The 25,723-nt window shown below is 40.5% G+C and overlaps 3 protein-coding genes and 1 pseudogene across 3 annotated transcripts in view; 2 read left to right on the top strand and 2 right to left on the bottom strand.

Annotated features, from left to right (window-relative positions):
* The window catches only part of LOC123782525 (uncharacterized), a 382,057-nt gene that overhangs the window by 77,952 nt on the left and 278,382 nt on the right, over nt 1–25,723 (bottom strand). The gene's annotated exons all lie outside the window — the stretch shown is intronic.
* On the top strand, nt 1,729–2,688 carry LOC123782610 (olfactory receptor 52R1-like). Its single transcript, XM_045771957.2, has one exon. It carries the CDS (start codon nt 1,744–1,746, stop codon nt 2,686–2,688), a length of 945 nt encoding a protein of 314 aa, XP_045627913.1. The 5' UTR covers nt 1,729–1,743.
* Nucleotides 14,809–15,772, top strand: LOC123782629 (olfactory receptor 51S1-like; annotated as a pseudogene).
* Nucleotides 19,582–20,638, bottom strand: LOC123776157 (olfactory receptor 51A7-like). Its single transcript, XM_045771959.2, has one exon. It carries the CDS (start codon nt 20,636–20,638, stop codon nt 19,697–19,699), a length of 942 nt encoding a protein of 313 aa, XP_045627915.2. The 3' UTR covers nt 19,582–19,696.

Consider the following 25,723-nt stretch of genomic DNA (forward strand, 5'->3'; position numbering starts at 1 on the left):
AGGTGCCCGTGAGCCTCAGTAACCATGTCCTCAAAAATGGAGGGTGACAAACAGGAGGCAGAAGGGAGGGAGAGAGGAAGACTCCGGTTCAAACAGCACATATAACTGGAAGAACAAGCCGGGCAGGAGCAGATAAAACTAGAGCCTTCGACCCCAGGTAATGTGTGTGTCTGAATTTTCACCGCAACCTGGATAGGAGTATTTGATTTGAGCGAACCTGTAGCTATTATCAAGGTAGGATAGGAAAGCCTCCAATGTAGAGCAAGATTTGTAAAGTCTGAGCCCCATATCTCTCATAATGTTATAATGCTAGGGAAAATCAGAAAGAGGTTAGATCTACTTGGGATCTCAAAGAAACTCTAATTTTTAGGAACCATTAGGTCTGGTTGAATGAAACAGTTGTTAGTCCCAACAGGTGATTTGTTATGGGAGATTTGAAAAGATACTCCTTTTATCTGGTGCTTCTCTTATGGAGGAGACTCAATCAAAGATTCAGGTCAACTGAGATGAAAGAGTGGAAAGGTGCCTTTAAGAACCAGGTAAGCTTCTGTGTCATAGACTCCTAGGGAGGTGACAGTCACCAGAGGGATCCAACAAGATCGACCATGTAAAGCAAGTATAGGCAGAGGAGGGCATTCAGGTCTTTCACGGGCCAGCACAGCAGACTCTAGTATGAGAATTATGAATAACTCTCTTGTGGCCATGGTGCCAAAGTAGTGTCTACAAGGTATCTCCAATGATTTTAAGACATGGCTAAGCAGTTAAAAAGTCCTTTTCCACCAAACAACGTCATTTATTTGTTATTTGCTCCAGCAAATGTTTATTAAACCCCTATACTGTGCCAAGCACAGAGGTGCTAGGCATGGTGCACTGTTCAGGGTTCACCTCATGAAAATTTACCATCAGGACAGGATTTAGAAAACTATCGCCTGCAGACCAAATCCAGCTTCCAGACTGTTATTATAAACATAATTGTATTGGCATTCGTCCACACTCACACATTTCTGTATTGACTGTGGCTGCTCTCAGGCTACAGGGGCGAAACTGAGTAGTGCAACAGAGGATGTATAGCCCACAAAGCCTAAAATATGTATAATCTGACCTGTTACAGAAAAAAGTTTGCTGATCTCTAACCTAGGAGGACATTCACTAAAGATAATAGGTTTAATTACAGGTGTACAATCATCAGTCCGTTATCCTCCAGCCCAAATTCTCCTGTTACTCCTAGAGGCAAAGCTAATGCAACATCACTACATACCTTGCTATGAGCCTTTAAGCCAAAGTGTTTTCCAAACTGGCTTCCTACCCTGAAAAGCTGCCTAAGTGGCTTAAACGAAGGGCTGGAAAGAACCTATGGGAAAGGTTAAACAAGTCAGTTAGTTCTGAAGGATAGGAGGGCAAGAATGACTATTACTGACATTATTTGTCAGGATAGTTTTCCCTTAGCAGATTCTACTTTCAAGGAAAATATTGATTCTTCAACAAAAATCACACTTGCAGCTAGTATGCTTTGGTTCCATTTTGAATGACATAAATATGAATGAAGAATAAAGAGTAACATCACTTTATGTGCAAAAATCTATTTATTAAAACAGTTGAAATTCTTCCAGTTTACTGTTAAGCCCAATTGCCCTATTATTCAGTTGAACCTTTCAAAATGTAAAAAGTAGTAACAATTACTTATTTGATTATTATCACCTATAGAGAGTAGATTACAATGGCGAACAAGTTAACCATTCTGTGATGCTGGCCTCAGGAAATACCTCTTCACATCCTCTATTCTTCATCCTACTTGGGATCCCAGGACTTGAGAATTACCACTTTTGGATTGCCTTTCCTCTCTGTGCCATGTATCTTGTGGCTATAGTTGGCAATATCATTGTCCTTCATGTAGTCCGAACTGACCACACTCTGCATGAGCCCATGTACCTCTTTCTAGCCATGCTGGCTATCACTGATCTGACCCTCTCCTCTTCCACCCAACCTAAAATGCTGGCTATACTCTGGTTTCATGCTCATGAGATTGAATACCATGCCTGCCTCATCCAGGTGTTCTTCATCCACGCCTTTTCTTCTGTGGAGTCTGGGCTACTCATGGCTATGGCCTTGGACCGTTATGTGGCTATCTGCTTCCCACTCCACCACTCTACTATCCTGACCCCAGCTATGGTGGGTAAACTGGGAGCGGCTGTGATGATGAGAGGGTTGCTGTGGGTGAGTCCCTTCTGCTTCATGGTCTCCGGGATGCCCTTCTGCCCCAACCACGTCATTCCCCAGTCATACTGTGAGCACATGGCTGTGCTGAAGCTGGTGTGTGCAGATACTAGAGTCAATCGTGCATATGGGCTCTCTGGGGCCTTCTTTGTGGTTGGCTTTGATATCATTGTCATCAGTATATCCTATGTGATGATTCTGAGAACTGTTCTGAGGTTGCCCTCTGATGAAGCCCGGCTCAAGGCTTTTGGCACATGTGCTTCCCATATCTGTGTCATCTTGGCTTTTTATATCCCAGCCCTCTTTACCTTCCTCACCCACCGCTTTGGACGTCATGTGCCCCGAGTGGTACATATCATGTTCGCTAATTTCTATCTACTGGTACCTCCCATGCTCAACCCCATTATCTACGGAGTTAGAACCAAGCAGATCAGGGACAGGGTTATTCAAGGATGTTGTGGAAAAGATCCCTGAGCCAAGGGTCACAACCAACCCCACTGCCCCACTGATGTGGGATCATCGCATATTAGCATAATGTCATCTCTGTGATTCGAATGGATAAAGATGCGGTCCATATATAAAATAGAATATTACTCAGGCATCAGAATGGATGAATACCCACCATTTGCATCGACATGGATGGAACTGTAGTGGATTATGCCAAGTGAAATAAGTAAAGCATCAAAAGTTACCATATGGTTTCACTCATATATGGAACATAAGGAATAGAGTGGAGGACCACAGGGGAAAGGAGGAAAACTGAATAGGAAGAAATCAGAGAGGGAGACAACCATGAGAGACTCTGGACTCTGTGTTACAGAGCTGAGGGTTACAGAAGGGAGTGGGGTAGCCGTGAGCTGGTATTAAGGAGCGCACATGTTGCTATGAGCACTGGGTGTTATATGCAACTAATGAATCTCTGAACACTACAACAAAACTTATGATGTAGTATATGCTGGCTAACTTAACATAATAAAAAAGTCATGTCTTGGGAACAAAAGCCCAGAAGTTAGCAACCCTACAGAAAAAAAGGGACAATTTTCAAAACGTCCAGAACAAGAGATCTCTAAGAGATGTGATTGATCATAAATCCTGATTTGACCAATGTTTCTCATCATAAGGAAAGAGTAAAAAGTATGTCTACCATTCAAATCAGTGAAGATTTGAACAGAATGCCATCTTCCACAGACCACTAAGTTGAAAATGATTTTTACCCTGCCAGGACAAGTCTAAGTTGCTATACCTTGTTAAAAAGGACATTAGAACTTTCCACCAAAATATTTATAAAATACATTCATTTTTCTATCTTGGAATCTCTTTATTAAAATAGAATTTGTGGGGGAAAAGTACAAAGACATGCATAGATTCATTATTTATAAAACCAAAACCAGGAAAATACATTTCTTGATCTATATGAAGAATGAGCAATTGATTATCATATATCATTTAACTAGTGTATTTGCAAAGAACATGTAAAGATGTGAAAATGATCAATACATAATAGTATGGAAAAAAGAAAAAGAACGTCTGCCCTTAATAGTATGGAAAAAAGAAAACGACGTCTGCCCATAAGGATGATACCAATTCTAAAAAGAAATACATAAGCATAGAAAAAGATTATGGGAATACATCTAAATACTAATAAATTGCAACTCAATTCTGAGACTTGTGGTATTTTAATTTTCTTTTTGCACTTTCATGTATTTTTAAAAATTATCCTTCATTGAGGAAGTAACTTCAGTATGAGAAAAAACAAATTCAAACAAGAACAGAAGTGTACAAAAAGGTTAATTCAACGCCAAAGCCTAGGGGAATGGAGTAGGCAGTCATAGAGGATGAAGGAGTCCAGAATACAGCAAATTCCAAAAAAGCTTGAAAATTTCCATGAAAATTGCTGCCAGAATCACAACATTTTGAGACTGGTAACAGGGAGCATTTGGTAGGGTGAGTGTTGGTCTCTCCTTCCAGAAATTGCCTGTTCCCTGATGGCAATGGATTGTACAATGAAGAAGTTTTGGAAAAAAAGTGGAAAAGGAGATTCTCTTCTGAAGATAGTTATATTGTATGATTAAAGGTAGTGAGAAAGTCACTAGAACTTTGAGGATTTGTCAAAATTTAATTTCCTTTTCAATTAAAACGTTAAGCTCTTTTAGAAAACTATATACTTTCTGATTTTTTCACTTTATTGTGGCGTACTTACACAAAAAGGTGCATATGTTTGATGTATGCATTTTGATGACTTTGGACATATGCATACACACGTGATAGCATCACCACAAACAAGGCAAAACCATCTATCACATTTACTGCATCTGTGTATTTATCCTCCTTCACCACTCTCCTCTCAAAGCCAACAGTGAAGAAGATTCTAGAACTCAGGCTCTTATGTTACTAAAACCAACATCAGATGGAGGTGCTTGAAGAGTTAATCAGGAACATGTTTGCTTCTCCCAGGAGAAACAGCTAGAGGAGCCTAAAAGTGTCCCCAGAAATGAATGGCTACTCTGAAGGAGCATTTTCAAGATTTCCAAATATTAGAGATGCAAAGGGATCCTGATCCTGTTCTCAGCAAATCAGTTAATGATTGTGAGTCCCTCTTTTTTTCTCTTAAAATAAGCTTTGTTGCTGTATAACTTGTGACAATAAAATGTAAATATTTTAACCCACACTTTGAAGAGTTCTGACACATGCATGCCTCTGTAGCTACCAGCCTGATTCAGACACAGAACATTTCCCTCACTTCATAAAAGGTTCTCGTGTCTCTCTGGGGTCAATCACCCCCTCTCCACCCCAGCCAGGAAAACCCTGAGCTGATGTCTTTCACTACAGATTAATTTTTCTCTCACTGCCGCTTTTGTAAATAAAAGAATAAATAATACATTCTTTTGAGTCCCGTGTCTTTCATTCAGTATAAAGTTTTTCAGATTCAGCCTTACTGTTGCATGTATGATAAGTAGGTCATTTCCTGTTAATTCTGAGCAGTATACTCTATTTTTTCAATGTACCCATTGAGGTATTGTTACCATACTAATTGTTACCTTTTTCCCTTGCTTCAGCCCTTCTAGCCTTCTTCCAAACATATCCACTTCTTATCTCTCTAGAGCTTTGCTCTAATTCTTCCCACTTCACTCAGTTGTTATTTTCTAGAACACTCTACGCTCCTCTCAACATCCCTTAGGTTTCAATGAATACACTCCTTATCAGTGACATGTTTCTTAACCAACACAACTATTTGATTTCCTCCCTCTCTTAACACAATGTGTAATTATTTAAATTACTTCTTCACCATCTGTTCCTCTGTCTGGAATATAACTTCCATAAAAGTATAGCACAGGCATACACTATTCTATCTCCAAACCAGGCTCACTACAAAAAACTACTTACAGGAATGAATGGTTAAATGTTTACATGGGGCTGGTATGACCATCACAACAATTCCACTGCTGACCACAGGATGACATGTGCAGGTCCGTTTTGGCCTACATCCTGCCAAATAGGACACCAAACTTTTCAGTCCTAGGGCTTCATTTCATTATTCCCATGGAAACTCTGAAGGATGTTGTTTGTCAAAGAAGATAAATTTGATAAATGAAAAACAATTCGTCCCTCATACACTTCTTTTTATTAACAAATATAAACTATTTGGAGTATTTCAAATGTCGAGTCAAGAAATACCGATTGGGGGATTATGTTGCCCCAAACGTTCTGTAAGAAGATGGGAATAGCATGGAGAACAAGAGAGACTGGCAATCAGAGAAGCTAGTTAGTAAGAAATGAGCAAAACAAGCACACTGGATACCTACAATCCCAGCTTCAATAGTAAAATTCATTCCTTAGGCCGTGCAGCTCTGTCCTGGTTAGAAGTAGCCTTAAATATTCTGAATCAGTGGAAATAGATGATTGCCTCCATTCCAACCTGAAGAACCAGTGGACAGTGGGTCCAGGACATCACATCTGTAAGTAATTTCAGCATCTCTGTATTCATTTCCAAAAACTCTCAAGGGTGTCCTTTGAGTGAGGGATCGGATTTCCCATTTGTGAGATGGGCAGAGTCATCTCTTCTCTTCTCTTGGGGAGCACACACCTCTAGGTGACCTACTGACTAGGAGAGGCCAGGCAGAACTGAACAAAAGCAGGTCAGCTTCTCCTGGATTTTGAACATTACTCAGAGCCCATCTATGCCGTCTGGCCTCAATTCTGGAGAAACTTCAAGAGGAGAATAATGTATCATCAGTATTGTGTATTCTGCACAGAGCGAAACACCTTGTTATTAGTACGATGGCATTTTACACCAAAATTCAACAAGCATTTCTTCATCACTTACTATGAGCCAGTACTGCATTTGTTGCTGTGGTTATGTACATTACAAGTTCATAGTTCATGCTACATACCTCTCCTCCAAGCTCTCACAGCACCTGCTACAATCTGCTATTGTCACACTTTTATACCCTGATGATATGATGGTGTGTTGACTATTGATTCTCAGTCTGCCACTCCTGAAGTCACTAACTAGTCCTGTCTAGCTTTTGAGGCTAAAACTCCCACGGTCAGAGAAAGAAGAAAGGGCCAAGGAGATATGATGCCTCACTTTGCAGAGCCTTCACCTCATCCCCATCCCAGGTAAACCTGGAGTCTCAGTCTTTGGGTTCCCATATTCAAGCGTCTACCTTAGGTACAGACCATAGCAGAAAGATGTAGGATTCACTAGTTTCTGGAAGCCCTCCAAATACTAGCCTGATATTTCTTACAGGGCTTTGATCCCCGTAGGTGCCTATGTACACGTAGGTAAAATTATCTGGTTCCATTTTGTATATGAGGAAACAGAAACCACATAATCTAAGTAACATCCTGGGGTATATTTAGGAGCCAGCATATATAGAAGAGCCAAAAAATGGGGGTGGAGGGGGAAGAAACAAGCTAAGAAATTAAAAAACAGATCTCCAAGGTAGGAATTGACCCTTTCTAAGAAATCAGCTATAGGTCTTAGGCTTACAAATAAAGAGCTATGGATTATACAACTGTAAAGAGGAATTTACATGATAATCCATATTATTGATGCCCCTGGAGTTGTACAAAACTACACCCTAGGGGAAGATTTAAAAAGAAATCTGTGCCCATTTCTTGAATGTGGCAGCTTCATTTTAAACCTCTCATGTTTAAAAGAGGATTCATGGTAGAGGCGAGGGGATAGAGTCTGGATACCTGTGCAACAGGCTCCCCATTTCAACTGGCTTCCTGAGTGGAGTAGAAAGGGCTCCATGGGTGTCCTAACCTGATCTGCAGTAGTGGTCCTCTTACCACCAGGAACAGAGCAGTAAAACAACACAGGGACTGCAGCAGGAATGGGCAAGCCAGACATCAGAAAGGAAAGATCTTTGAGGGTAGAGAAAACGTGGCTCTGGAAAAGGAATGGAGATGTCCAGCATGGGACAGTATAGACTCTGGCTCAGTTGGGTTGGTGGCCTTAGTGTTCAAGCCAGTTTTCTGGAATCCACATGGGAGAGGCAGTCATTCATTCATTGTTTTAATCATTCAGTAACTTTTCAATAGTGACTTTTCTGTGTGTCTTCCATCTTACTACTCCTCAACAGCTACGTTTTTATTGTCTTCCAACTGCTTGAGTTTTCTTGAGGACAGACGCCAAATCATTCTTACTGTTGCATGCCCAACACTCAGCAGTCTGCAATGGGGCAACGCTTCAATATTTGTTAAATGAACAAACAAGGGAATGATGAATACTGCATTCTGAAAAGGTCTCATGTAGGATTCTAAAAAAAACTATTTCATATAAACCATTTTAGGGGTTGTCTGGGAGCTCTCACTTTCATAAGGCACATAAACACATGAATCTAAACTGCAGTATTGGGTTACTGACTCACTGGTAATAGCAATGCTTCAAGGAGAAGCTACTGAAGAAACTAGCCCTGAGGCATCATCCCTTGCCCTGAATCATGGCCAGCTATTGGAAAAGTCAGAGGCCTGTCCTGGCAGCACTCCACAAGAAGCCAGATGAAACCAGACAGGCCCAAGATAAGAAGGCCAGAGACCCTGACCAAGTAAGGGAGAAAAGGCACTAAGCCTTGCTCCTAAGAAATCCCCTCCCCAAGAAATAAATATTCCACTCCCTAGTCAACAGCTGTCAATAAAAGACAGATGCCAAAACCCTGAGTTGCACAGCTGTCCCTTGAGCTTCCCACTTTCACAGCTCCGCAGTGTGCTCTCTCTTTCACAAGCTCTTCACTTAACACTGATGAAGTCGTAGAATATAGGTGAATTTCAGTGGGGTGGATTCTGGAGACGATGACCAATAATGAATTCTTGAGGCGTCTTTGGTGCAAAATTGTTTATTAAAGCACAGGGACAGGACCCTTGGGCAGAAAGAGCTGCGATGCAGTTGTGAGGGGTGACTGATTATATACTATGGGGTTGGGGGAGGTAAGGAAAAAGGGAGGCTGAGAAAGCCCTTTCATATTTCAAAAAAGACTCGCAGGACATTGGAGGCTCCACCATCTTCAAGCCAAGGCTGTCCACACTATCACTGTGTCCTTATCAATGAGCTGCAGATACCTTCACATGTCAAAGAAGACTCGCAGGATATCGGAGGTCCCGCTTATTGTCAAGCCAAGGCTGTTTACACTATCACCGTGTCCGTGTCCCTATCAATGAGCTTCAGGTCCTTTCCTTAGTTTTAGGGCAGCCAGGAGTGCTGAGGAATGTTGCATACATGGGGGGGGTGGAGGGTGTCAGCTTCTGCTTTGTCTTCAGCCAGCCTTCTATTCCCTCATCAACACCACTCAACCACTGTGTCAGCTCAGTCCTTGAATTCTTTTCCTGCGACAAGACTAAGACCTTCCCCCACTCTCACCCCTGCAAAATCCTGGGGACAGGCTAGACAGAGGCCTCAAGGTCCAGGGGTAGCCCCAGTCCAACAAGAAACACAAGAAGGATGGGCATGACTCTGAAGTTACGTCTCCCTCTTTCTCTGTCTCTCTCTCTCCCTCTAAAACGCTAATCCTAATCCGAGATCAAATCCCAGTTGTGTATGAGGGTATACCACACCAACAAGCAATTCTCAGGACATTAGCAGTGTACCCCACAATTCTGGAGATAACATCAGATTCCACAACTAAGAGTTCAGTCTTACAAGAATGTACCTCCCACCCCACTTGAGATACCAATCACAAGAACACAGTGTTCCCTATGCTTCTAACATAGTGGCTATAAATCAGAGGTTCCCGTGATCCACTCCTGGGGTTTGATTAATATGCTAAGGAAACACACAGAAGTCAGGGAAGCATTGCACTTAGGAGAATACCAGTTTATTGTAAGGATCTAACTCAGGCACAGCCAGATAGAAGAAATGCCTAGGGCAAGGGATTGGAAAAGGGCATGGAACTTCTATGCCCTCTCCATTGTGCTATGCTCCCAGTCTCCTTATGTTGTTCACCAATGCAGAATCTCAGGGAACCTTGTCCTCCTGGGGTTTTTATGGAGCCTCTATTACATACCCATGATTGACTGCTTAAGTCGTTGGCCATGGGCAACTAGTTCAGCCTCCTGCCCCTCAATCCATCCTGGGAGGTCTGGGTGGAACTGAAAACTTCAACTCTTTAATCACCAGGGTGGTTGTGGGGCAACCTGGGGCAACCAGCCCTGATCCCTGGAGTGGGTGGGAGGGTGGTCCAAAGGTCACCTCATTAACATAACAAAAGACACCTAATGGCTCTTATCACTTGAGAAATGCTTCTAGAGTTCCATGTCTTATGTTTAAATCTTTAATTCATTTTAAATTGATTTTTATGTATGGTATAAGATACAAGCACAATTTAATTATTTTGCATATGGATATCAGCTTTTCCAGCCCCAGTTTTTAAGGAGACCTTCCACTCCTCCTTGCATATTCCTATCATCCTCACTGAAGATCAGTAGACATATATACATGAGCTCATTTCCAGGCTATCTTATTTTATAGGTCTGTATGTTTGTCTTTATGTCCTGTCTTGACTGTAAGTTTTGAAGTTGGGTAGTGTAACTTCCCAACCTTCTTTTTTCTCTTCCCAAATCATTTTGGCTCTTCTAGTTCCATAGCATTTCCATATAAATTTTAGGATCAGCTTATCAGTTTCTACAGAAAGCCTCTGGCCCTTTGTTAGGGATATTGTTGAAACTACGGGTAATTTGGGGGATACTTGAGAGATACCGAAATATTCTGTATTCATAAATATTTTAACTATATCGACTATCTTGAGTCTTCCAATCCATAAATGTGGAAGGACTCTCCATTTATTTGGAGCTTCTTTAATTTCTCTCAGCATTGTTTCATAGTTTTCAGTGTACAATAGTCAATCTTCTGTTAAATTTATTCCTAGTTAAAGATTTTTGATGCTATTGTGAATAAAATTTTCTTAATTTTATTCTCAGATTGTTCACAGCTATTTATAAACGTACAATTGATATTTGTATCTTGACTTCATATCCAGCGACCCTGTGAAACTCACTGATTAATTTTTGGACTATTTTTTATGGATTCCTTAGAATTTTCTACATATAGGTTCATGCCCTCTGTGAATAACAATCATTTTATAACTTCCTTGCCGAAGTGGGCATTTTAATTTGTTTTCTTTCATGCATTACCTAGAATCCTCACTATAATGTTGAATACAAGTGGCAAAAGCAGATAACTTTTCCTATTTCTAAATCTTAAAGGCAAGTATGATATTAGCTGTAGGTTTATTCACAGATGCCCTTATTATGAGATAAATCGCACTTTATCAAAGTACATAATTCTTTTTAGATGTTGTTGAATTTTATTTGCTATTACCTTAATACTTCGTATGTCTCTTCACTGCAGAGATATGTATCTATAGTTTTCTGTGATGTCTTTGTCTAGCTTTAGAATCAAGGACACACTATAATCCTAGCATGAGTTGGATTTTTTATATATGTACTTTTAACAACATAGATTTATTCCTCAGAGTCTGAAGTCTGGGGTGTCCAAATTTTAGATTCCAGCGAATTGATTCCTGGTCAGAAGCCTTTTCTTATCTCACAGAAGGACAACTTCTTACTCTATCCTCATCTGGCAGAGAGAGCTCTGGTCCTTCACCTCCTCATAAAATCACTAATTCCACCATGGGGACTAGAATGAGTTGGATTTTTAAAAACTCTCCCCTATTTAAAAAAAAAAAAAAACTCTTGAGAAACATTTAATATTAGTTCTTATGCTGATTTTTGATGTAATTCATCAATGAAGCCATCTGAGCCTGGGGCTTCTTTGTAGAAACATTTTAAATTAGTAATTGCATTTCTTTATTTATTATAGGTCTGTTCAGAGTTCCTATTTCTCCTTGAGTCAGTTTGGTAATTTATTATTATTTATTTGGTAATTTATTATTATTTTTGGTGATTTATTATTTTTGGTGATTTAGTATTATTGCAATTTTGTTTATCTTTTCAAAGAACAAATTTTGGTTTCATGGATTTTCTCTGTTGTTTTCAATTTTCCATTTTATTGATCCTTACCTATTACATTACCTGTACCTACTTTGGGTTTTGACTGTTCTTCGTTTTAAGGTAAAAGCTCAGGTGATTGATTTGAGACCTTCTTTTCCAATCTAGGCATACCAATGTATAAATCTCTCTCAAAGCACTCCTCTAAGTGTACATGATAGTTTGGGTATGTTCTGTTTTCTATTTTATGTAATTCAAAATAGTTTTTAATTTCCCTGGCTACCTCTTCTTTAACCCATTGATTATTTAAAAGTGTGTTGCTTAAAGTCCATGTTCCTTACTATTAGAGATCTCTAAATTAGTCCCATTGTACCCAGAAACATACTTTGTATGATTTAGTGTTTTAAAGTTTATTGAGGCTAATTTTGTCACAATGTTGTGTATTCTATAAATGTCATTTTTGATTCATAATGTTGTTCAAGATTTCTGTTTCTTTGCTGTTTTTCTGTCTCATTGTCTCATTAATGAGAAGGGGATATCGAAATCTCCAACTGATAATGTTGAATCATTTATTTCTTATTTTAATTTTGTCAGTTTTCTTTCATGTATTTTAGGACTCTAGTGTTATTGCATGTGCGTTTATACATGTCTATCTTCCTGATATTTCTCTTTATTTCACTATGAAATATCTCTGTCTCATAATAGTTCTTGCCTTGAAGACTTGTTCGTCAATACTGGTATAGCCACTCTAGCTATCTAGTTGTTGTTTCTATGGTATATGTTTTCCCATCTTTTTACTCTCAACTTATATACTTTAGCATCTACAGTATGACCCCAATGTGCAGAGTATAGTTATTCCTTGCTTTCTTTATCCTAACAGTGTCTACTTTTTGTGAGGAGTGTTTAGTCCTTTACTTTGTAACTGATGTTATGGCTGGAAATCCATCTGCCAGTTCACTAGAACTCCCTATGAAATACCCAGCTAGTCCGCTGATCCATGGCTCACCCCAAAGACGGTCACAACCTCAAGCTAGTAGAGCCTTGGGCCTCCCCACTGGCCTACCACCAACATCACCACACTGACCTACAAGCTCCAAATCAAAGAAGCCAGCTCAGGCAGTGGAACAAAGCTGTCAGCTGTCCCTGTGTTACCACTGCTGACAGGACTGGAGGCAGTGGGGATAATGAGGGCAGCTCCAGCCAGAATGCCAATAACGTGGGAGTTATTTCCCAAAGTTCTATAGCTTTCATGAATGGGCTGATGTTTCTGATGGCTTTCCATTATGTTAACATGGTATTATTGAGAGATTTACTAGTTTTGCAGTTGCTTTTCAGGGCAGGGTTTTTCAACCCTCTCACTCAATCATGCTACAGTTGAGTTATCTGTTCCTATCCATTCTATTTTTTTAAGAGGGGGAAAAGGGGCAAGGCACAGGGAGAGAGAAACCTTAAGCAGGCTCCACTCCCAGCTCAGAGCCTACAGGGGATTCCATCTCACAACCCTGACTGAGATTGTGACCTGAGCCAAACTCAAGATTCAGGTGCTTAACCAACTGAGCCACCAAGGCGCCCCTCTTCATTCCTTTCTTAATGCTTTCTGTTCGATTGATTAAGATCTTTGTTTCATTTACTTTCCCTTATACTTTGAAAGTTTAACATTTATTTTTATAATATTTAACTTGATATTTTTAGGATATATACATTGAGAATTTTGTAATAAGTATTTAGATTTAATTTACGTCTACATTATTCCCCTAAGAACATAATTTAGCATGTCTTTGTTTTTCTTTACCCCATACCACAATTTCATAGTCCTTTTGACTAGAACTTCAGTTCTAACTTTTTTGGACATTTGACTGAGGGAAGGAGATAAGACTATAGTGTGTGCTCAGTCCTTCTTGTTGAAAGTAGAAAAACTATTTGGACATTATATGTGAAGTGAGGTTAATTGTGGGGCTTTTATTTTGGGAAACTGGTGAGTGGTGATATCACCAACTGACTTAGGGAATCAGGTATGTTACCTTTTTGCTTTTTTTCTTGTGTCGTTGTTGCAATTTTCCTACCACTGTCTCCTAACTGAGGAAACTGGAAGAGGTTTTAAGATGTATTTGTGAAGATCTCTTCTGTATTATTTGAGTTTAAAATAAATGGGACAGGGGCACCTGAGTGGCTCAGTTGGTTAAGCATCTGCCTTCAGCTCAGATTATAATCCAAGGGTACTGGGATAAGTCCCATTTCAGGCTCCCTTCTCAGCAGGCAGTCTGTTTCTCCCTCTCCCTTGTCCCCTCCCCCTGCCCATGCTTTCTTTCTCTCCCTCTCTCTCTCTCTCTCTCTCTCAAATAAAATAAAATAACATAAAAATAAATGGGACATAAGAGTAGAGATTTCCAGGGTGAGATGAATATACAATGATCTAGGGGGATATATTTGTGATTCATCAGTTTACAGAATTTAGTTAATGTCACGAGAGTACATAAGACCACTGAAGAAAAAGAAGAGACCCAAATAAAGATCCCTCAAAAATGCCAAGATGTACCTTGGGCAGGAAACAGCAAGGTGAACTGAGCAGTTAACTTCTACCAGGTAGAGTTAAGAAGAAAAGGAGAAACTGGATTTATAACAGCCACAGGTCATTGAAAAATACATTAGTTTGGGAAATATGAGTGCCCCTTGCTTTAGTACTCAAGGGGTATTTGGTGACTTTAATGAGAACACTTAAAGTCCCCTGAAATGTGAGTGTGTTGAGGCAGCACGGAAGTCAGAATGTCTGGGGGTGAGGGGAGCTGAAACGGTATTTAAGGGGTATAGACCCCCTCGCAGGTGTTTGCCATTGATGGTGGGACATGAGTTTGTGAAAAGCTTCAAGAAGGGGCAAGGTTAAAGGAAAGTGGGGAGACAATTTAGGGAGAGGAACAGATTTAAGGACAGCTTTAGAAAAACTGCCAAGACCAGAGATGAGCATGGCATAGAGAGTAGAATGTACGTGTATGCCGGGAAGGGAGGGAATGTGTAAGCGTGTGTGTGCTGGGGTTGGGGAAGGGGGAGGCAGGCTGTTTTAGATAGCATCATGCAAAGGTGTCAAAATAGTAAGTAAGTCTTTCCAATCAGTTTTCAGGTTCCAGAGTTCAAAGTGGGATCCAAGCTATGTCAACATTCCCCATGCAGGCAGCCCCTGATAACACTTCAATGGCCCCCACCTTCTTGTTGGTGGGCATGCCAGGTCTGTCAGCTGTACCCTCCTGGTGGACGATACCACTCATCACCATCTACCTTCTCTCTGCCCTGGGCAACGGTACTATCCTCTGGGTCATTGTCCTCGATCCCACCTTGCACCGCCCAATGTACTTCTTCCTCTTCCTGCTGAATGTGTCTGATGTTGGCTTGGCCACGGCCCTGATGCCCACCCTGCTGGGTCTTGCCTTTGCTGGCGTTCGTCCCTGCCTCAGCTTGCCTCCTACAGATGTTCTTTGTCCACGTCTTTTCTGTCATGGAGTCCTCTGTTTTGATCGCCATGGCCTTAGATTAAGCACTAGCCATCTGCCGCCCTCTCCACTACCCAACGCTCCTCACCAATGATGCCCTTGGCAAGATTGGTGTGGCTATTGCTTTCTGATGCCTGGATCTCCACCTGCCCCTGCCATTCCTCCTTGCCCACATGCCCTACTGCCACCCCCAGATTCTGACCCATTCTTATTGCCTGCACCCAGATATAGCCCATTTGGCCTGCCTGGGAGCTTGGAGTGCAGCCTACAGCCTCTTGGTGGTTCTGTCAGCTATGGGATTAGACCCCCTGCTGATTTTCTTCTCCTATGGCCTAATTGGCAGGGTGTTGCAAGGTTTTGGACCCAGAGAGGATCGCTGGAAGGCTGCTCAAACCTGTGCTGCCCACCTCTCTGCTGTGCTCCTCTTCTACGTGCCCATGATCGTCCTGGCCCTCATTGACCGTCTCAGGGTGCCAGTACCTCAGCCTGCCCATACTCTTCTCTCCTATGTCCACTTCCTGCTTCCTCCACTGATAAACCCGATTCTCTATAGTGTCAAGATGAAGGAGATTCGAGAGAGAATACTCAAGAGGTTACAGTCCAAGAAGGTGGGTTGGGCTCAATGAGGAGGAGGCCCCTCCACATTTGGTGGCTCAAGGCTACCTGGTACTAAGGTTTCCATGACAAGAACTCAGTTTACCATGCATGAAATGGTGACTCGGGTACACTTAAGCACATATACATGGATGCCCACTGTCCTTGCAAGCGTGCATGTGGACATTAAGGAAAGCTTACAGGTTCCAGAGGTTGGCAGTGGTCTCTCCACTGTTTCACTACAGATCCATGGCATAGAGAGGCCAGGATCTAGGTCTTGTCCCAACCTTCCAAGTGTGTCTTGGTGGTGGTTTTGTATTTGTTAATTTCCCCACTACTTCTATACCCCAATAACTGAGGAAACTCTAGGAGTTAAACAGCAACACAGCAGATAAACGAGAAGACCGAAACATCTGATGGCATTCAACGTGTGTGTACATCGTTTTACAGACCTTTTCATGGATTGTAATATATGTCATGTATACAATCACATATCATTGATCTATTAGTGTAGCCTCATAGTCTGACTTAGTTCATATGGGATAAAGTGATTCCCCTCTCATAAAACAAACAAGAGCTTTGGAATCCAAACAAGAATTACATTATTTTTATAGATTAAATGTAAGAGAATCAACATTTATGATGATAAGCATTCACATCCAAGAATATATGATAGATGTTTCACTTATTAACACTTTAAAATATTTTCAATAAAATTATTCGGGTTTAATTTATTTCTATAGTTTTAGAATGTATGATTTTGTTGCTCTTATAAATAAAATATTTCCCTATTTCTATTTCCACATACATAATGCTTGATTGAGACAAACATTTCCATCTTGCATTTATATATATTTTACCAAATTATCATATGAATTATAAAAGATTTTTATTTTTGGATTTTATATGTGTTTAGCATATATAAGTAAAAATAGGTGAATGATAACTTTTCCCTACTATTCCCACAATGTATTTCATTTTACTTTATTTAATTTATTGGACTATGAAAGATTAAAAGTAAAAGTGAACTTTCAAATCTTGTTTTTGAAACAGAAGTGGCATTAATATTTCATCTGCTAGAACAATGGTTGGCTGCTAGATCTCTGGGTAAACTTCCAAGATTTCAATAATATATATGTATTCCAATTTTATTGATTTTTAATAGGCCTACTTGATGAATCCTATTACGTGCTTTTTTAGCACCCACTAATATAATTATCTGCTTTTTAAAAAAAGATTTATTTATTTATTTGAGAGAGAGAGAGAGCATGCACACGAGTGGGGGGAAGAGCAGAGGAAGAGGGAGAGAGACAATCCCATGCAGACTCCCCACTGAGCACGAAGCCCCACTTGGGGCTGAATTCCAGGACCCCCAGGTTATAACCTGAGCCAAAACCAAGAGCTAATAGTTTAACAGATTGAGCCACCAGATGTCCCTATAATTGTCTGCTTTAATGTGTTGTTCAATTTCTGATATTGAAACATCTTTGTTTTCTTGTGACTGTAGAAGAAGGGCATTTTAAATGAAAAGTAGCAAATTGAATCCACCTAGTGCTAAATGAGAACACAGAGTGATCTATCAGGATATATTTCAGGAAGGCAGGAACAGTTATATCCTCATCTTATACCAAGCTTCTCTGTAAGGCATATTATAGATCCTCTTATTAAACTAGATAATTAGTCTCTCAATTTCACAAATGAGAATACTGAGACTGAGAATTTAAGAAGGCTTGAAGTACATAAAATTAGTTGCAAAGGCAGCCTTTATTTCGAATTTGCTTAATCCAAAGCCCCAGCTACAAAATACTCCTTTAAAATTGTTGAATGGAGAAACAGCCTAGTCTTGAGGCCACAGGAATGAGGTCTCTGAGGAACCCCGCTTTTCCCAAATTTAACCCTTTTTCCTCCCTAGTACACCCACCTCTAGCTTCTCATTTATTTACTGAGAGTGGAGTGATGTAAACAGAGTTGTAAGTCACATAGGCCTAGTTTTGAATTCTCACTTCACTACTTTCTGTGTAATTTGTCAACAGTTGTTCTTATGTTTACAGAACAGGTATAACAAGGATTGCATGAAATCAAGTCCCTTCTCAGACTGTGATGATGGGGACTTCTCAGTGGGTTCCTACTATTTCCATGTGAGAATGTACACCAAGTATTACCATACCTTCCTACTTTCAAGATAACTTGTAAATCTCTATTTTTATATGAATTCATCTAAATGCTATCTTGTCTAAACACGTTTGTCTGAAGATCATATTTGGATTTTATGGCTTTTAAAAAGATTAACATAGTAATCCATACAATGCAGAGAGAAGGAATTATTTTTTCATTTCAAAGTACATATGAAACCTATCATAATACACAACACATAGAAAGGAACTTTCTCAAGACCACATAGCCAGAAAATGGCAGAGCTGAAACCAGAGGACTGGTTTCCTGGTTGAGTCTAGAGCCTTTTCCCTCCTCTAACCACCTCCCTGGCAGGACTAAGGTATCATAACAGAAGGTTTAGAGCACATGTTATCCCTGATAGGGCCATTTTACTCTTTCTTCTCTAGGTTGGTTTCTAAACCCCCAGTCTGGAGCTACATTATATCCTATTACGTAGCAGTAATCCTGGACTCTGATCCCTTAAGTAAAGATGGCATAGTCCTCACAACTCCTAAAGCTTCTTTGTTGATACTATCTCATTAGGATATCCTTGGGGCACTCTAATCTGTCTCCATTTATAATGCCAGGAAGTGACAGGTGGGTCCAGGGAGGCTCCGATAAGAAAGTTGTCTGGCCACAGTGATGCCAATTCTGTGTTGTGGCTTGACAGTTGCTGGTACCTAATGGTATTATGGGCTGCCCTAAATCCCCTGGCTCTCACGAAGGGCCCTTACATTCCCTGTCAATGTTAGCTCCTGGTAAGAGGTGTAAAAAGTGCAGAGGTAAGTCAAGTCTAGGTGATGACCGCCCTGATTCACCCCTGAATCTCCACCCCAGCAAAACTCCAGACTATTCTCTTACTTCAAACTGATATACATCTACCAAGCACATACTCTGAACAAGGTATTTAGTCGTAAGGAGATTTTTAAAGTTGAATAAGTCACAACTCTTTCCTTGTGGAAATTCATAATGCAGTCAGTGGGAGAGACATATGTATGATAAGAGAGATGCCTCTGGGTCTCCATCCATCGTGCCCCAAGGACTCAGCCCCTTGCCTTTACTAGAAATGCTGCCAAATCCCAATGACGACCTGTAATTTCCTCCTACAGTTTTCCCCCAATTTGGCTTCAGCAGAAAACACACTCTCTAGGTTTCCCCTTTCACATTGCCCCCCTCTAGTTTTCTTTCCCAAACATTAATGTACATACCAATCGTCTAAGATCTTGGTAAAATGCAGGTTCTCCCTTAATAGGCTTGCAGCAGGGCATGAGATTCTGCAATTCTAGTTACTATCCAGGTGATGCTTTTGCTGCTGAGCAGTGTACCACACTTTGAGTAACAAGGAAGAGGACATATTTAAACCAACTTAGACACATGAAGGGCTTAATGTAAATCACAAAAACGAATCAAATAAGGAAAGCAAATACAAAGATGCTAAGTGGCTCCAGAACCTTGCAGAGCTCCCCCAGTCACAGTTTGGGGCCACTGATCATAGTTCTTCCTTAAAAGCCTCTCTGGATTCTTGCTCTTCATTCATACCCAAAGATAGATGCCATCAATTCCCCAAACAATAACAAAAGGATTCCTGCCTACTCTCTGAAAGGCAGGCCTCCTCTTCCTTTAAAAGCAGATATGCTGTGGTATATTAGATCCCCTTTAGGGATTAATTGATTGATTGACTAATTAATTAATGTCACTTAAGGACCATGAAGTAAAAGGAAATATCTCCTCTTTGAAAGAAATATTGCCCTTCTCCTGAAACAATTTATTATAGAGAAAATGGACCTTCCATCTCTGCCCCATCATTTAGACTTAAGACTCAGTTTTTCCAGGACTTTTACTCTAATCTGCCGAGTTTTTACACAATACACAATGGGATTCATCAAAGGCGGTACCAACAAGAACGCATCAGCTATCAGAATCATAGCCAAAGGGGATTTCTCCTTAGCAAAGCGATGCATGGTAGCCAAGGTGATGATGGGCACGTAGAAGATGAGCACAGCACAGATGTGGGACACGCAGGTATTAAGAGCTTTAAGTCGCTCCCCATGGGATGCAATACCCAATACAGTCTTCAGGATGAAGACATAGGAAACCACGATGAACACACTGTCTGACATCATGCAGAGTGCGACGAACAGACCATAGTAAAAGTTAACCCTATTGTCAGAGCAGGCCAGTTTCATGACATCCTGGTGGAGGCAGTAGGAGTGTGAGAGCAGGCGTTTCTTACAGTACCTGAGTCTCTTCAAAGTGAAAGGAAGAGGAAGAACTAGTAGAACGCTTTTGATAGCAAATGCCAGTCCGATATGCAAAACTCTGGAGCTGGTAAGAATGGAGCTATACCTCAGGGGGGTGCGAATGGCTAGAAAGCGATCAAAGGACATGATCAGAAGCACTGAGGATTCCATGTCTGTGAATCCATGGATGAAAAATTCCTGGGAAATACATGCATCAGCAGAAATCTCCATGGCATTGAACAAGAAGATCTTCAGCATGGACGGAAGAGAAGAGAAAGACAAGCCCAGGTCAGATAGGGCCAGCATGGAGAGGAAGTAGTACATGGGCTCATGCAAGGAAGGCTCTGTCTTGATGGCAAATAGGATGGTGCAGTTGCCCAGGATGGCCAGGAGGTACATGAAGCAGACGGGGATGGAGATCCAAATGGGCACACGCTCAAGCCCTGGGATCCCAATCAACAGGAAGGTGGAGATTTCAACTTCTGACGTATTGAGAGAAAACATCACAGGTAGTTCTCTCCTTTATATGCTCCTGGTAAATAAGTAACATCAACAACAAACAAATAAATTAAATGTAAATTAAATATAAATTAAATATAGCTCATAAAGCAATAATGGAATATCTTTTTCTATGTAAAGAGCAATACAGAGTATATTTAAGCAGGTTCTTCATGATATTTAAGACCTTCATACTCTTCAAGTCTACCTTCACTCCCTGATATACTTCTAAACAACGCAATAGCTTGGAAGCAACAAGGTGTTTCGATAAACTTTGTTATTAAAACTACACTTTTTGAGATTTATGCATCAAGGAAATTAAGTTGGAGTACATTGCAATCTGGAAAAACTATAACATCCTGAATGTGGTCCTTGGTCATATACTCATAACAGTGCTATAGTAGTAGGAGTTAAAGGAGGCCTCTTACATTATTGTTCATGGTACATGTGTGGAAAATAGAACACTGATCTACCACAGAGTTTGACAAACTAATATGCAGAGCCAAATTCAACCCATGCCTTGTTTTTGTACAATCTATGAGAGTATTAAAAATATTTTTAAAGAGTGTAAAAGGAGAAGAAAAAGCATATATGACAGAGACAAATATGAAAAGTCTAAAATATTTATTTCTGGCCATTTACAGAAAACGTTTCTTGACCCCTGTACTAGAAAATTATGCATCCAAGCACAAGCACACAGACACGAACAATCACACCATAATGAGTATGGTGGGCATGGAGTATGGGTCAAAGGGAGCTCCACATTTAAGAATAATGTTTTATTTTTCATTTAAAAAAAATTCAAGTCACATGAAGCAAACACACAAATGTTTTAAATTTTCCCAAAAGAATTGTGAAAACACAGGGCAATGCTCTGAACTTTGCTATATTCTTTTAATTCTTCCCCTCCAAACTGTCTTACACAACACTACTCCCAGAACCATACCACCGAGAGATCTCCAGGACCAAGCACTATTTGCCAGCACATCACTGCAGCCTGAGGCAGTCGGAGTGACCACAGCATGTCAGGAAGCAAAGGAAGCATTCCTCTGATACCAGTTATCATCCCCTGGGTGGTGAGCTGCCAGCTAGTACACCATAATAAGTGATGAGAAGGGAACGCCAGGCACAAGCATGGGTCCATTTGTGGGGAGCTAAGGAGTATTTCTTGCCAAGGGTAGAGAAAGAGGGAGTTGCATCCAGATGGAAGAATTTACAGGGTGAAGGGTGGAACTAGAGAGCAGTGAAGAAGGGGATAACAGTTACTAGCTCTTCTCTCTGCTGCCAAATGTTTGAAGGACCTTTGCCTCAACTTGAGTCAAGATAGAGACTATGACAACTGTGGTACTTAGGGTGTGTCATATGGAGAAGTGATGAGGCCAGATGAGGAGAACATATTGCAGTACTGAGCAACCATTTTGTCTCAGTCTTGCATATGTGGGGAGTATTTCCTTGAGGTGAAACACATACCACAGCTGCCATTTGTAGGTGCTTGAAATACATTGTTTCCATGCAATTGCTACTGGTCCAGCTCAGAATGGCCATAGTTCTTGCCCTCCTTTCCCTGGTCTTGGATTCCTTTGCCATCGCTCTTGGCTGTTCAGTGTCTACCCTTTAGATTGGTGACCAATTCATGTTCTTCTCTCCAGTATTGGGGCTTATTCCTGCTCGTGTTCTTGGTGCCAGCATCACTCACACCCTGAGTAGCTCTCCTTTTCATAGCTCTTGGCCAGAAAAAACCCCAATAGTGCCGCTGACACTCTGCCCTTGTCAGGGATGCGGGATTCAGAGGGAGAAAAGTGATAATACACTTTTTATCCATTCTTATTCAAAAGTCTCCTCAAAATGGTCATTTCTAAGATTCCATGTGTGAGTTCTTTTTGACAAGCTACCTACCTGACTCAGGTACTAAAGAAATGACTTACTATTGACAACATTGTCTTTTCAACTGTGTTCATCATGCAAATACAAAGATGTACCCCATCCCACATATGTTCCCTATGCTTTTCAGCTTTCAGTGCTGTCCAAATGCAGTTTGATTCCTTAGGCTGGACAACCCATGAAGCATTTTTACCTCTAGCTTTCTCAAAGGCATAAGATTGATCTCTATAAATTTCAGAGTTTTCATTAGGAAACACAAAATAGTCTTAGGAAAATTCAAGAGTCTCTAGGACACCTACCAAGCTCCCGGGTTCCGTATCCCAGAGTAAGGGTGAAAAGATTTCAAATTCTTCAGGTTCTGTAACTTCTCTGTGCTAGCACCATGTTGGGAATCCCTATTCTTGTATATACCCTCATACTCTTTCCTAGCATAGGTATATCCCCCTGAGAATTAACAGGCACTAATCCCCTGGGACCAATGACTCTCTAACTTCATCATGGTCTGTCAATAACAGGCTCTCCTAAGAAATGCAGAGAGCAGTCTCTGACTCACACTCGCAGATTTAATTAACTCTTGAGATCCTGTTCCTACCTCAGGTTCAGGCTTTGAGGAGAGCCTGTCTCAGACATTGGTAAGGTGGCCTATATCCAACTATGGCTCCAAGAGTAAGTGTATGCCTTACTAGACTCAATCTAAGACTATCACAGACCTTATGTGGAATGCTGCCCACAGATATCTTCTGTTTGATCATCACAACATTGACTTTTATTTTAAGTGTGAGTGGATTTAGGTAGGTCACAAGCTTTCAAATTTATCATTGACTCCTCCTCTTCTTCATTCTTATATCCAGTCCCTTCATATTTATTGGCCAGTGAAGGCATTTCATCTCATAAAACAGAAAGGAAAGTCCACAATCACAAGCATTTTTGACCCCTGATGTCAGAAGTATCAGTTTTAATTAAGCCCTCAACTTTGAAAATTGGAAATAAATAAAAATTATAATTCTGGTGGCACATTTAGGAAGACATGGTTTTCAGAGACAGAACAGAAAATAAGATTTAGTTAAACACCTTCACCCTGAAACAAAGTAACAACCGATAAATGAACCAATTTACATAAGCCTACAATGATCCCTTGGTCTTTAGGTTAATATAAAAGGTGATGTCTAGAGGTAAGAGCTACAGTAATCAGTATAGGTGAGGTAGAAAATTGGAGAAAAGAGGCCTATAATTTGATTGTGAAAATCAGTTTTAAATATATATACATATATATATATATATACATATATATATACATATATATATGTATATATATGAGAGAAAAGTGTGTGTATACACACACACACACACACACACAGAGCATTAAATAAAGTAATACAAATTCTTAACCTTGATATACTTAATCCAGCATCTGTCTGGGATCATAATGGAAATATATGGCCTGATCATGTCTATGCTACATCCTCCCAGCATTCCTTGACATATTCCCATCATTCTGAGTTGAACATTCCTTGATCTCTAGATCCAGAAATGGCTTCAGTGTCACCAGGAGGAAAAGCAGCTGGAACTAGACAAACAACAACGACAACAACAACAACTGGTGTTTTGTTTTCTTTTGTATTCTCTTATCAGGGAGTAAGGCAGTGAGAACTCTGCCCCTAGAAGGGCTAAATTTAGCTAAAAGGAAAATTTACCTAAGAAAATTTAGGTAAAATATTAAATAAAATGATTATCCTCTTCCACTTTTCCTTTTGCCAATTCAAATTGCTTCCCCAGCCCCTTCTCCTCCATTTCTTCCCTTCCATCATTCCTCTTTTTTGTTTACTGCTAATATTATAATTTTAACGTAAAAAGCTATGAATTTCACAATGAAAATACTCCTTATAAAAGGAGTTGTTCTCAACGGCTCTCTCTGAGGCCACTTCTACATGCTTTATATGCTTGTGGAAATTCCCCCATTGTCCTGGAGCTACCTCCATCCTTTCAAAACCCTTGGCCCATGGAAACCTTTTTCTGACCCATTTCTCTTCTCTGAGGTTAAAAAAAAAAGTAAAGAAATCGAATTTGGTAACTATGCCACCCTCACTGATTTATGGAGTTAAATGGGGAACTAAAGTTTGCACCAGAAAAGAACAGAGTGGCTTTTCAGTTTGACGGGAGAGATGGCTCAGACCTCACTTGGAGACAACCAGCCTTCTGTCAACCTACAACCTCTCCTGGTGAGAACATCAGGGTTTGAGATATTGTCATGACTCAGTGTCTCCGAGTGTACCACTTCAAATCTTTTGGCCTTATTGTCCAGTCATTGCTGCAACAACCAGACCCATGGCTCATTGGCTGGCTCCACAAAGGGAGCACATGATAACCTCTTGCCTTAGGCCTGCACTGTGCTCCTCTTGCTTCTTGCCCCAGGGCTGACACTGAGGCATGACACATTCTCAGGTATTCACTTGGTATTCATACATGTGAGGAAGTATGGGGGAATTAACAACTCATAGGATAAACATGGACCAATGGTAAATGACATCCAATGGATAAAGATTTCCCTCCTTATTTTCCTGGATGGACTATTATGAGATATATTTGATAAGGCTTTGGAGTTGGGTCTGCAGGAATGGTCCATAGTCACCCATAAAGGTGATGGGCTCATTATTTATTTACCATCTCTCAGCTCCAAATTCCTTTTTACCCATTTTATGACGATGGTGTTGGACCCTGTAATGTAAATACTTTTGTTTTGTCAGCTGACAGTATGTTAAGACTTGTCAGTGGAAGGCAGTGGAGGAACACTGAAGGGAGAAGAGTTTGCTCTTCCTGGTTTCTGTGTGCTTTGTTGGCTGGACTCCCACAGAACATGCTATTTTTCCATTGCGTGGCACTGTGTGCTTTCTTTAGTACTCAGTTCCAGCCAGCAGTGCCCAGTAGCCATAAGCTTGTCTGGCACCCGGAGCTCAGAGACTTGGCACCTTTCTTGGCACACCCAGAGGGCAGATTGTTTTGCAAACTTCACCAATAGACACCTTAGTAACTTCACGGGCTTAAAATTTAATTTAAAAAGTAAATTTGTCCATTTACAAATGTACTTGTTCATTGAGGAAAGGAGAATACCCCAATTCCTTGAGGACTATTGGACATGGAATATGATCTTGCACTGATAATACGCAACCAAACATTCCATCATGTTCTTTTTTGATTAAAGTATGAGATTAT

This window comes from Ursus americanus, chromosome 16 (genome assembly GCF_024610735.1).
Source record: "Ursus americanus isolate L20-20 chromosome 16, mUrsAme1.1.p, whole genome shotgun sequence".
NCBI classification, from domain to species: Eukaryota; Metazoa; Chordata; class Mammalia; order Carnivora; family Ursidae; genus Ursus; species Ursus americanus.

Bases quoted from the DNA above. Each gene is read 5' to 3' on its own strand.
- LOC123782610 (XM_045771957.2), top strand. From the start codon at position 1,744: ATGCTGGCCTCAGGAAATACCTCTTCACATCCTCTATTCTTCATCCTA.
- LOC123776157 (XM_045771959.2), bottom strand. From the start codon at position 20,638: ATGTTTTCTCTCAATACGTCAGAAGTTGAAATCTCCACCTTCCTGTTG.